The sequence below is a fragment of the Haliotis asinina genome, chromosome 14 (genome assembly GCF_037392515.1).
Source record: "Haliotis asinina isolate JCU_RB_2024 chromosome 14, JCU_Hal_asi_v2, whole genome shotgun sequence".
NCBI classification, from domain to species: domain Eukaryota; kingdom Metazoa; phylum Mollusca; class Gastropoda; order Lepetellida; family Haliotidae; genus Haliotis; species Haliotis asinina.
In genome coordinates, this window is record NC_090293.1 from 20720383 (window position 1) to 20733070 (window position 12688).

The 12688-nt window shown below is 39.2% G+C and overlaps 1 protein-coding gene across 1 annotated transcript in view; it reads left to right on the plus strand.

Moving 5' to 3' along the window:
- The window catches only part of LOC137261859 (inactive phospholipase C-like protein 2), a 69496-nt gene that overhangs the window by 13433 nt on the left and 43375 nt on the right, over positions 1–12688 (plus strand). Inside the window, exon 4 of the mRNA XM_067799663.1 lies at positions 710–803. Coding sequence (XP_067655764.1) covers positions 710–803 — 94 coding nt within the window. The remainder of the gene's footprint in view (positions 1–709; positions 804–12688) is intronic.

Consider the following 12688-nt stretch of genomic DNA (forward strand, 5'->3'; position numbering starts at 1 on the left):
GTATCAAGCCCATTTCTAGTGTCTCCTGGCATGATATCGCTGGTATCTAAAAGTGGCATAAAATACAGTTGAGAGTTTCTTTCCATGCTGCCAGGAACTGCTATTCCTGGATGGAATCTGGGTTTGGCCTTGTTTTTGGTCTTTCTGTTTGTCACACCATACACATGTTAAACGGTTTCCTTATGATGATAAACAGCTAAGAGCTGCATCAATTTGATATTTCCTCCCATTTTAATCTTGTGAAATGAGTGAAGTATTGTTTAAAGTGGTGTAGTAACCAAGTGAGTCACTTGCATGTTTCCAGTGAGTCAAAATAGAAAAGGTCTAAGGTCAGAGAAAGAATGCAACTTAACCGGAAACTTAACTAACCCAGATCTTATGGCGAGAAAGAACACTTCCTATTTTGCCAGAAATTCTGCATCCCTTTTTCAAAGCTGGTGTTGTAGTCGAGTGATTAAAGTGTTTGTATCGCTATAGACCCAGGTTCGATGCCCACATGGATGCTATGTGTTAAGCCCATTTCTGGTGTCAGTGTCCCTCACTGTCAAACGCTTATGCTCTGATATTATAAGTTGTATGCCTCTCATGAAGGTTAAACGATCTGATGTATGTCTTTTTGTTGCCGTGTTACCGGAGTAGGTAGGTGAGAGATGGTCTTGTAACTCAAGAGCTCTTACACCGACTAAATTTTGTTTTTTTCTTGTTACAGATGCAAAGAGTTACCAAAGATAAATGTCTGGATATCATCAACAAATTTGAACCTTCAAAAGAAGGACGAAGGAAAGGCCAACTTGGCATTGATGGTAAGTCCATTTTCTGATCAGAGTTAGTAGTGATGTGTGGTACCTGGTATATTGAGACTTGTGAACACATAGCTCAGAAACATCATTTCATCCATCCATCCACACAGACACATCCCACCACCACCACCAATACCACTACACCCTATACTAATAGTCCCAGAAGTTTCTCTCGATGTGTTGTATGGCCACTTTTTGTCAATAAATATTCACAAAGTGGCCAACCATTCCCTAGTTTTTACCAGCATGTTTTCCTTCCACTTGTTGCTAACATAGCCCACACCACCTCCTTGACTCCAGAACCTTGAAGATAATTCTTGCTATGTCACTGCATCAGTTTCACTTCCAACTGAAATAAGATCTGGCAACTTAGCAAGAGACAGTGGCCTTCGCGTTACACAACCAGGGACATTTCTCAGTCCAGGTTATTGCTTCAACCTTTAATGCTACCTTTGCACATTATTTATGGCTGGATCCTGATTCAGTATTTCCTGCGGAATTTAAAACAGTTGTCTTGTACTTGCATCAGAAACTCGCCCCCATAAAGAGAGAGAACAATTGTTCTAGATTCTATGATTCTATGACATGGATGAAGAAGAAAGATTACACAACTTTTTGTTACATGATTCAAATTGTATCTGCCTGTATCTACATCTGTTAATACTGACAAAGTTATGTCACCATTGTTTGTTATCTGTGTAAACGCATTGTGTAAGTCTACGAGCTGATGATCTGTGATAGCTTTGAGCTGTTGGTGATGACAAATTATCACCCTGTAACTGGGTTGCCTCAGTTGGTGATGGCAACATTGTCACTTAGAAGGTCACTGTTGACAGAGCCATGGTGTTCCAAGTGGATGTAGGTGACATTGAGCGACAAGTTGATGTCTTTTTACCAGCCCTTGGTGCCAGAGCTAATTTCAAATGACGTGATGGTGGTATTTTATTGATTCTCTCAGCTAATTTCAGATGCTGAATTATGGTGTTGAGTAGGGTTAGCATTCAGTTGGCGATGATGATGTTGATATTGAAGGAGATGTAGTCGTCATGGTTGCTGATTTTGGTACCCCACTTTTTTAATATCATAGGTATCTTCTGCATATTCGCATGTCTGCTTGTATCTGTAATCATCATGTTTTAAGAAAGTTTCTTCAGACTTTATAACTCACATTTACAGTTTATCTTGTCTGCAATTATGTTGGGAGAGAAATTTATTCATTCCAAATTGTTCATGATCTCTTATCTCAAGTGGCATGCGGTACTAGAAGGACTGGAAATGCTTATCCTTTTGAAGGATTGGGATAGAAAACTTTGACAATGGCCATTTTCAGGATTATTCACCGTTTTTCTGAATATGGCATGGGCCACTGCCCATGTATTAATAGTAAACTTCAGAATTTGAACGGGCCATTTCTTATTCTAATGTGCAAAATGGCCCATGGACCCTGCCTATCCCAATTCCTGCATTCATCTAATTTTCACTTCTCTTTTGCCCTATTGTATTCCCAGTGGATCTGTTTTGCAGGATAAAAGACACTAGGCATTCTCTGGTGTTTTTTTTTGTGTTTAATATTTTGTTATTCAGATGTATTTAATAATCCTGAAGCCCATTTCTGGTGTCCCTCACTGTGATATTGCTAAAATCGGCATAAAGCCAAACTCGCTCACGTTTAGGAATCTCTTAGAAATATCTGCCAAACGAGCTCCTCTGCCACATCACATCATATTCTCACAGTGATTCTCCTTTGTTCACACGGCTGTTGAACATTTTTCAGTGCCTGGGATAGTCTAGTTGAATGGGATGACATATTTTTGTCAACATTTTTTCTCTCATACATATTGTGACAGTGCAAGTGTATGCTAATACTTCACTCAATAAAGCTTGTAGTATGTTATCTGGAACAATTTCAGTGAATCAGATCAATGAAAAAAAAGATATTTCAAGGTTTAGAGGTAGCAATAAGTACAAGACAGTCTGCATACTTTGTGTAAACAGATTTAAGTAAAGTGTGCAAGCCATTTAAATTGTAAGTTCTGTAAATGCTGATACATTTTGAAGTATAAAAACGTCAACAATAACACATGTGCACAAGATGCCAATTATATATCTCAATAAATGCAAAAACACTTTCAAGTAAACTCCTGCTTGTAAATACTTCAACAATGATACGTCACTAATTTAATGCTTAACACCAGCTACATCATTAGTCGGCATAGCAAGCTTAAAAGCAACACAAAAAGCTTGGCGAGCTGATTAATTGCCTCAAAATTACTTGTGATATATTTGTGCCAGAATAACTGCAATTTTCAGCAATTGATATCAATATGGTTCCATCTACATACAATAAAGGCGTCAATATAGGCATCATGTACATTAGTGCCACAACACATCTGAAATGTTTGAGTAAATTTGTTCCAAATGATAACCTCAATCATCTTTAATAAGCTGATGCAGCCGGTGGTGTGCTTACTCTACCTCCTTCACTGGGAAGATGCATCTAATGCATCATCAAATGGATGTTTGATTTCTGTATAGAAAGGGCAAACAACCCAAGAAAGGGCAGTCCACTTTTCCTCTACACCGTCTCTGGTAGAAGCCGCCAATTGAAGACCCATGTGGCTGTCATGATTAGTTCTGTGATGGGATATTGCCATAGGTTCGACATATTTGTGATGAAATGTGTGCTGATATTGGAGCAGGGGTAAATACATCTCAAATAGGTCGTAACAGTCCTTGGAATTGATTTGATGTTGCTGGATGAAAGTTAATGTGCTGTAGATCTCACACTATTGGTTGAACTGTCGTGAAATGTATGAACCAGAGTGTGGAAAGATGGATGGCAGGAGAAGAAGAATCATAGATTGCTTTTCAAATAATTCAGTGGTTGTAATGAAAGGAAGGAACTGTAACGTGAGTTTAACTTTGTTTAGCCGGTGGTGTGGATAAGAGAGGTCCTATTTCTGGATGTGGAAAAGCTGTTCTTAGGTTGAACTTTTGTATGAATAAGAGAAGATGATTTGTGTATAGAAATTGATATGGTGTACATATTTGAACGGGTGCATGACACTCCAAATACACTAATTTTTTTATCCATTTGATAGAAAGAAATTGCAGGATTAAAGTTTTGCGGTAATTGATTTTAGTCAAGAACACTACAGTTCATAAGTCATTAATAGATAGCATGAATGATGTGACTGACAGGGGTTTCGTAATGGCTGAAAACATCAGTTTCAGCTTCAAAGGAACTAATCAACATCAGTTAACCCACATCAGAAAGGTCACTGGGACCAATCATTGTGTGCTGTGACCAAGCCAGACTTCTGGGTAGTGACCAGAATATTCATGAAGCAGGTTTCACGGTTGATGCCATGGTCTGTCTGTTACTGTGGGGAAAGAATGTGTGTGACCTTTGTACTAATCATAAACAATGAAGATTGGTGACATGAAGTTTGTTCTCAACTCTTGTTGCCTCTACCTATGTTGGCTTGTTGAAAGCTTGTTGTCTGCAGGTTTTGGAAATTTATGAAACAGCAGAATTTATAGATCCAGTTGGGCAAGTGTGAAAAGTTTGAAGGTAGGAATGTTTTATGTAGAAGGGCATCTGCTGATGATTTTGATAAGTTAATAGCTGTGCTGGACATGTCCAACATCCCAGATTTCATTTGTGTGGACCGACAACCAGACAGAGCAGTGTAGGACTGGCAGCTGTCAGATATTCGTATATATATGTACATGATTGTTGCTGACCCGTTAGAATCACCTGTCTGCCTGGTGCCAGTCTCACTACTCATGATGTCATGGTCTGTCAATATATCTGTTTATTAGGATATGAAGATATGTGTGGTTTGGCATCTTGTGTAAAGGATAAGAGACAGCAAAATATGTGATGTTGATAAATTTCTAAATTTGAAAAAGTAAGCTAAATCTTGTCAAACATTAATCCTCAGTGACTGATTAAATTCTAATCCATGTACAGTGAAAAGCACTTCAGTCAGTTACTATTCTCCATGAAAATGTCCAGTTTAAGAAATGTATGGATGTAGCCTGTCATCATGGAAGACAGTGAGGATTCCTGATGAACGGGATTCTGCTTTACGTGTTTCAGTCTGCTGTGTGAGTCCAAGTCTCTCTTGTAGACAGGGTGGTGTGTAGGAGTAGCCTAGTGGTTACAGGGATCGCTCATCATGTTGAAGATCCTGTTTAGATTCTCCACGTGGGTACAACATGTGAAATCCATTTTGGTGTCTCCTTCCATGATATTGCTTGAATATTGCAACAAGTGGGATAAAACCATACTCTCCCACTTTCTTTGACCACAGAACGTATATTTACAGAGACATTCATTTCAAAAGCAACCCATCTTTCCACTTGTCTGAAATTAGGCAGAGTCTCGTTGTAGTGATCAAAGCTTACAATGCCAGCATGATAATACTGTGCTTACTATAACATAGACGTAAACAATGCTAGTGCTATGATAGCCTTGTGGAAAGTGTCTGATGGAGTCTAACCAGATAAACCAAGCATCTTAATACAGACATCAATCTGCCCAAAGCAGCCCAAATATGAAGAAATGTCTCTGCAGAATCTTAAGAATGTATGTATAATTTTAACACTTAGCACACACCAAACTGTTAATCCAATGTTTTTTCAATGATCGTCAGCTTGAATTCAGGTTTCAGTAGTATGTCAAGTGAGCCCCCACTATCTACACAAGCCAGGCCTCCTGGGAGCCCCGTCAAGGATCAATATGTGATAATTTACTGGACCTCTTCTACAAAATAGGTGACAGCATCTTTTTATAAACTAGCATTCTGTGAGTTCCCAGTGCTACCCCCCTTTCATTCAGCATCCCCCTTGTATAGCATCCCCTCAGTCAATCCTAAACCCAGTTTGCTTTAGGGTTCAGCCTAAGAAAAGGTGAGATCAATAGAGAGTTTGTTGTCAGCCAAATCCAAACGACAAGGAAAATCATCAGGCCCTGCTGTATTTATTGTTTAATGAGACTGGAAAGGGTGAAAACTGAAATAGACTTGCCTGCTTTCATATTCAGGTCCTTTGGTAATGCAGTGAGTTTCCATTGCGTGACAGTGCCAAATGGATGCAATTGGAGAGATTGGCATGAAGATTTAATGGACAAGTTGATGCATGCTTGACTAGATGAATGGACAAATGTATGGGTGGAATAAGTGTGAATAACCGAATAGATAAATGAATGGGTGAATGAATAACTAAACTCTGGCAAAGCAAGATTTCATTACCAAACGGACATGGGAAGATTTCTCTGTTAGATACACACTGTATTCATGAGCTGTATTGACTTTATGGTAGTTAAAACTTGATTAAGATGAATATTCACCCTTAGTTTTATAGACAGATGAACCCAGGAGTTCATATGCAAAATAGAACCCCATGTGAGCCTATTAGTATTGTAAAAAGTCAACTAAAACACGGATCAGGGGCTTTATTCTCAAAACGTTCATAGCCCTAAGAATTCTTAACTTTGGTCGTAGCCAATGTGTTAAGAATGGGCTTAAGAACTTCGAAGGGCTACCAACGTTTCGAGAATTGCTAGCCTGGCTGTCACAGTTGCAGCAATAAGGTACACTTACATGATGAAAGTTCCTACTTATTGTGATGGATGATCATTGGTATATGTTTTTGGTCCATGTGGGGATTCTGAGAGCGGTCGGTTTCACTATGTGACCCTGCTGGTGATGGTTTATCTTGGCTAGATTGCATAGATCCATGATGGTTTGGCTGGCTCAGATTTGAGTGTTTAAAGGTTGTTGTGTCATTTTGTCCTGATGACGCTTACATGTTGTTGTTTTTTCACGCAAAGAACATGTATATCAAACTCTGCCTGTCTGTAACATCTATACTAGAAAACACAAAAGTGTTGGGCACAGTGCGCTACATTAGGTTTAGTTTTTCTATTTCTCTGCTTTTTCCCTTGGCTGTAATTTTTCAGTTTCTACAGTTCACATTGGCTTTCTCTGACATAGTTGTCTAACTCAGTTTCATTTTGACATCTCTTACTAAAAATCCTTTTAAAAAAACAAAACAAAACAAACAAACAGAAACACTGCCAGATGATCTTTTGTTGTGTAAGAAGTTTCTCCAGTTTTTATCGACTGTGCAGACATTTTCCCTTTAGGAAAGAGAGGAGACCTATCTGGCTATCTCCTGCCTCATAGCTCTGTGTATGCAGTTACATTTACATATTTAAGTGTAGGTTTTAAGGGGCTTCTATCATGGGATCAAGAGCTTTGCCTCCTAATGGCTTTGGGAAGATCCAGTTAACAACGCAGATGAATCATTACCAAATAAGATAACTGTTATCAGTAGTTATCAGAGACAGTTAAGCATTCACAATCAGGCAGGTAGAGCTTCTAAATACAAGACTGTCTCGACTGTGGAGACTTCCACCATAGAACATGGACTAGTCTTGATAGAGGCATTGGAATAAATACTGGCCAGGATTTTCGTTAGTGGTAGCTATCGTTACAGATCATAGAGAAAGATAATCGTTGACTAAATAGCCATTGTTTGTCCATAACAGTAACTGTTAGCAATAATAAAAAAAATAAAAGCACATACACACAAAAAAAACCCAAACCAAAAACACTGCATGTGTTAACAAGAACCTGAATTTGTGTATTGTTTTAGTTAATCTAAACTTTATCCTATCACCAAAGTGTGTGAACGTCATTGAACGATATTATCAGTGACATTATTTTCATGTCGGTTATCATTCATGGTTTTTGCAGACAGTGATATTTCAAATTATCGATCTTATCAGTCCTAGTTTTGATAATGTTAAAGGTATCCTCTCTGTTGAATACAGTTCCAAACAAGGAATCATTTTGGTTCGCACAGTCAAAGTGAAGACAGTTAAGGAAAGATATCAGGATAGCAAAACATTTCAAGTCATTATATAGATGATGAGGTGTGTTGATCAGAAATGGAATTAGATTTGGCTCCTTTTAATACCGAAGTGTTTAAGATGTATCCGTAAATGTGCCAAACTGTCTGATTTTTGTGTTTTCATGAGGTGTCCTCTATATGTTCTACATCAAAGCATGCACCAATAGGAGTAGGTCCAAGGGCGCAGGTATGCTGAGTGAGTTTGCTTTTCGGCTGCTTTTGGCAAAAAAATGGCAGGGGCGCCAGAAATTACATTTTGTACCCATGTGGGGAATCGAACCAGGATCCTTAGCATGACAAGTGAAGGCTTTAACTACTAGGCTACCGCATGTATGCTGAAATGCTAGTACTAGAGATACAGATGCCACCTGTTGAATGTGTAAGGTTTGCCAGTACCTCTACATGCAGGTATCAACAGCAACTTTGAGGCTGTAGCTATTTCAAACACTAAACATATTGCTCTCCTATTGTCCGTAGGCTCTAATGAACTGATCCACACTATTTGGGTTTAGCTGTTTAAGGTTTGCTGTTGGGAAAATTGGTATTGTATGTTTGTTATACCAAGAAGTCAGTAAGCTGTGCATATTGGCACACTAATGATCGATGAGAACATTTTGTGTGGGGCAATGAACTAAATGACTAAATGGTCCAGAATATACTGACAGGCAGCCTTGCAGGACTAGAGAAGGCATTATCTCTGTGGCAGGAATGGTTAAGGAACAACCATGAAGTATATGGCTTTGCTGCACTAGACAAGGTCAGGGAACAACTCTGTAAATCTTGGCTTGCCATTCAGAATTCTGTGGTTCAGGGCTATTTCATTGAAAGTTACGTGAGGGAGACTATTTGTGTTGTACGTATTGGTCTGTCTCTGTCTAATTTGGCATTAATTACATAGGGGCCCGAAGGTGCTGTAACTCTGGTCCCACTGAGGCTATGCAGATTATCAGTCAGTCCAGTTGAGTCACTGGATGTAGAATATGGATTTGCAAACCTGAACTTGTTAGACTACATCTTGTATGAACTAGGTGGGGTTGACAAAAACTTAATGTACACAGGTTTGGTGGACCAACACCTTTTGTTTTTTAGTTACATAGGTACGATGGCAGTGTTCATTGAAGGTGTGTCAAAGAAACAGGACACTGGGCCCTGTAAGTTTCAGATGTCTGCCTGAAAATTCACAGGACCCGCAGAATAAAAGTTCAACACACATTTCAGATTTAGCATTTCTTGTCACTGGCATTGAAATTATAAAGAAACATAAAATTTATAAACAGCAATCAAATGTCATATATCACATACAACAACATCAAAGTCATTGTGAAACAGACTGTCGGATACTGGGTTTGATGGAAGAGAATATGATGGACCAGGGTATGATGTAACAGGGCAGAAGTAACCATGGTGATGGATGAGGGTGTGTAGGACCAGGATTAGATTGATCAGGGTGTGTAGGACCAGGATTAGATTGATCAGGGTGTGATGGACCAGGATTAAATTGATCAGGGTTGGATTGGATCGATCAGGGTGTGATGGACAGGGTTGAATCAACCAGGGTGTGATGGAACATGGTTTGATAAGATTCCTGATAAAGGATTAACATGCAGTAGTAGTAAATTTCTTTATACACATTGTATTGCATAAAGTAACACTACTTGTTACACAGACCGGTTCAAAACAGCTCTCTATTTTTGCATGATACAACGATAACAGTGTAACACATCAGACTTTTAACAACAGAAATAATCCAACAATGCAAGAAGTAACTAGTTGCTATAGAAGTGGCGGTTGACCTTTATCGATATTTGAATTGGCAGTGCAGACAGGAAGGACTTCAGTCGAGCATAGACGATGTCACAGTGATGTGAGATTGTTGCTTATCTTGGACAGACCAGCTTGTCTGGCCTGTGTCACACATGAATGGCAGGGTCAGGAAGGATTGTGCAGCATCTTCAGTCAATAGAGCGTATTCATTAAAAGATGAATTGTAAAAATTGAGGGCTAAATTATTTTTGTTGATATGAAATAAGTTGTCAAATTTTCAATGGAAATATATGATGATGACAATAAGAGGATGGTGGCTAATGAGGCAACAACTGATGGATGAGTCACTCTTGATATTTATGAAGCAATGGGAACACGTTCATAGAAAAATTGATGTAGGATAGATTCCTTGAATTGCTAGGAGATGAATTCAGACCAGGATGCTGGACTTCTTGTGTTAGCATTGGGCTATTTCAGTTGGCCTCACACCACATCGTTATCACTATTAATGTAGATCCTTCTCAGTCTTAACGAAGTACTGTCTGATCAGCCATGTTGGACAACTGACCAGAATTGGAGGAACAAGCTGTCTGGACGAAGGACGTTGCCACTCCATCACTGAATAATGTCACTTCAATGAGAGGACGGCATCTTGGACATCTTGAAAATTGTGAATCTAAAGAGTTCAGTGATGCGATTATGCACTTAAATCAAGTTTATGATCGCGGGAATGTAGTGAGGTTAGGTCAGCGATTTGAATATTCTTGTCTGTTCAATGTGGATAATTTACAACTGCCCTATTTACAGTGACATTGATTTTCTCAAACGATGGGAATCCCATCAATCATTCTCAGCTGTGTAAGGAGGTAACACCGTAGAAAGAGATTTGATAAGAAGTTTCTTGAATTAAACTTTCTAATGTAAGAACCTGGATGTAATTTGTCCGCCTTAATTGTGACAGAGACTTATGTCTCTTCTTGTCTTCCTGTTAGGTTACATTAAAGGATGATGTAATCTGCCTGCTTCATCTTCTCCTTCAGGATCAACCTGAAATATAAAATACGCTTTTAGAGTAATTAACTTCTTTAATGTACTGTGCATGAAGTGTTTGAAGGTTGTTTAATAATTCCAGTCAAACTCCATAGGGACCTAATGCTCTTTTCATTTTCCATCTTTAATGGTACGATTAAATTTCTTCCACAGGGAAACAACAGCATTGGCTTATGTAGCCCTTGGCTGTATCCTAATCCTGTAGCATAGGTCAGTCTTGACCCAGAAATTTATAATACAAGTATGCTTATGTGAATAGTGATTGTGTCTTTGCTACATCAATAACAGGAGATTTGTTTGTCTGCTTACAATACATGGCTGGGATTTTTTTTTTTTTTGGAAGAGGACAGTTCGTGTACCAAGGCAATGAAGGTCCCCAGGACCATATTCTGTATCCTAGGGCTAGTAGATCTCCTGCACCCAGTGAGACCTCAGTGGGTATGCTGATGCACAGGAAGTGTATATGTTAAGAGAGACTGCAGTTGGCTTTTAAAGGTGGCCCCCTGTCCCATATTCTTGTTCAAAGAGCCTTTTGGGGATATTCCCAATGCTGTGCAGGTCCAAACTATCCATGGTTGGTTGACTGCAGTAGGGATCTGGGTGTAGAGCAGGTGCCATGTGTTCATCCATGCCAGAAGACACCACAGTGGGTATCCCATAGCAGAGTATGTCTACAGTTCCCTAGGCTTATTATATGAGACTTCATTTGATGTCTAAGGGCAGATTGGTCCCCAGTGTCACTCGCTTAGAAGAAACTTGATCTTAAGCCTCCCTGAACAGATCAGATGGTGAAGTTCGGATGATTTAGAGTTCTCTTACCCAGATGACATCATCATATCGATCAGTAGACAGTCTTGTCCAGATTTGTCTGTATTTAAGCTAGAATATAAAATGCAATGTAACACACAAAGCTGCAGTCACAAGATTTCAGTGACTGACTTCAGCAACCCCTGACATTGTCATTGCTCAAGCTGCCAGTCAGTGATGTGGGCCCAGATGCCTCAACAGGCCTCTGTGATAGAGCTGCAAACAGGTATTCATCCTTGCGCTTAGTGAACTGAATTCATCATTCCATCTGCCAATATTTGTGTTACAAAACATTCTGTTTTTGTGTATCTACTGACTTGCTGGATAATGGAAGATGTTCCTCTCTGCCAAGCTCATAGAACTGGTCAGGTCTTGTGCTTGTGGCAGTTATCAGCAACATTGTACTTTTTCTCATTGTTGTATATGAAATGTGGTATTGGTTCATTTCCTAGAGCTTCCTTGTTCTATGTAAAACAAGTATTGATATTTCTGACGATGGGAAGTCAGTACATACAAAAAGATTGACATCCAACAGCAAGTGCAGTACAAGGGCAGACATCAAAACTGCCTGGCTTTGTTGAAAAACAAACCTATCGCATAAGTGTCTCCCCTTATGTGTGGGGTCTTGGGTGGCTGAATCGTCTGAGGCGCAGCTGTTCACTGTACCCCTGGACAAGGGAGAAACTTGTGATTGCTGATGGTATTCCTGGTTAGCCCAAGTCATGTTTCTGTCAGAACCACCCCTTTTCTCATGGGTTTCAATAAAGTGGTAAACATCTGAGACGGTCACTTCAAGCTTTTCTCCCTCATTATACATCCTTTCCATGATGTGTCTAGAATACTGTTAAAATCAGCTTTACAACCAAACACTCTTCCTAGCAGTACTTGTAAGCAGCAGTCTCTGTGTATTTGTTGGCTGCAAAAGACAAGCTGTTCTTACTTGCATGTTGGTACCGTACATAAAACCTGTTTCTGATGTTGCCTCATTAAAGTTATGATTACATAATGCCATAAGGAAGGGTTTGAAGGTTCTTTTAAAAAATCCAGTCAGATTCTAAAGGGACCTAATACTCTTTTTTCATGCCAGGGGGAATATAGTCTGTCTGTTCAATATTTTTAGACCAATTTTGACAGATATAACAATCTGAACCTATGTTTGTGCCTTTTGCTATTTACAACGTTTTGGCATTTATATTTTTTTGTTTTTCCATGGAACATTTTGGTGTTAGTCTAAGGGTAGCGTGGGCTTCATTTCCGGAGCAGAACTCAAAAACCTTTGAATATTTTCTACCAAACTTGGTAGATATATCAATCAGAAACTAAAGTCGTGCCTTTTGCTGTGT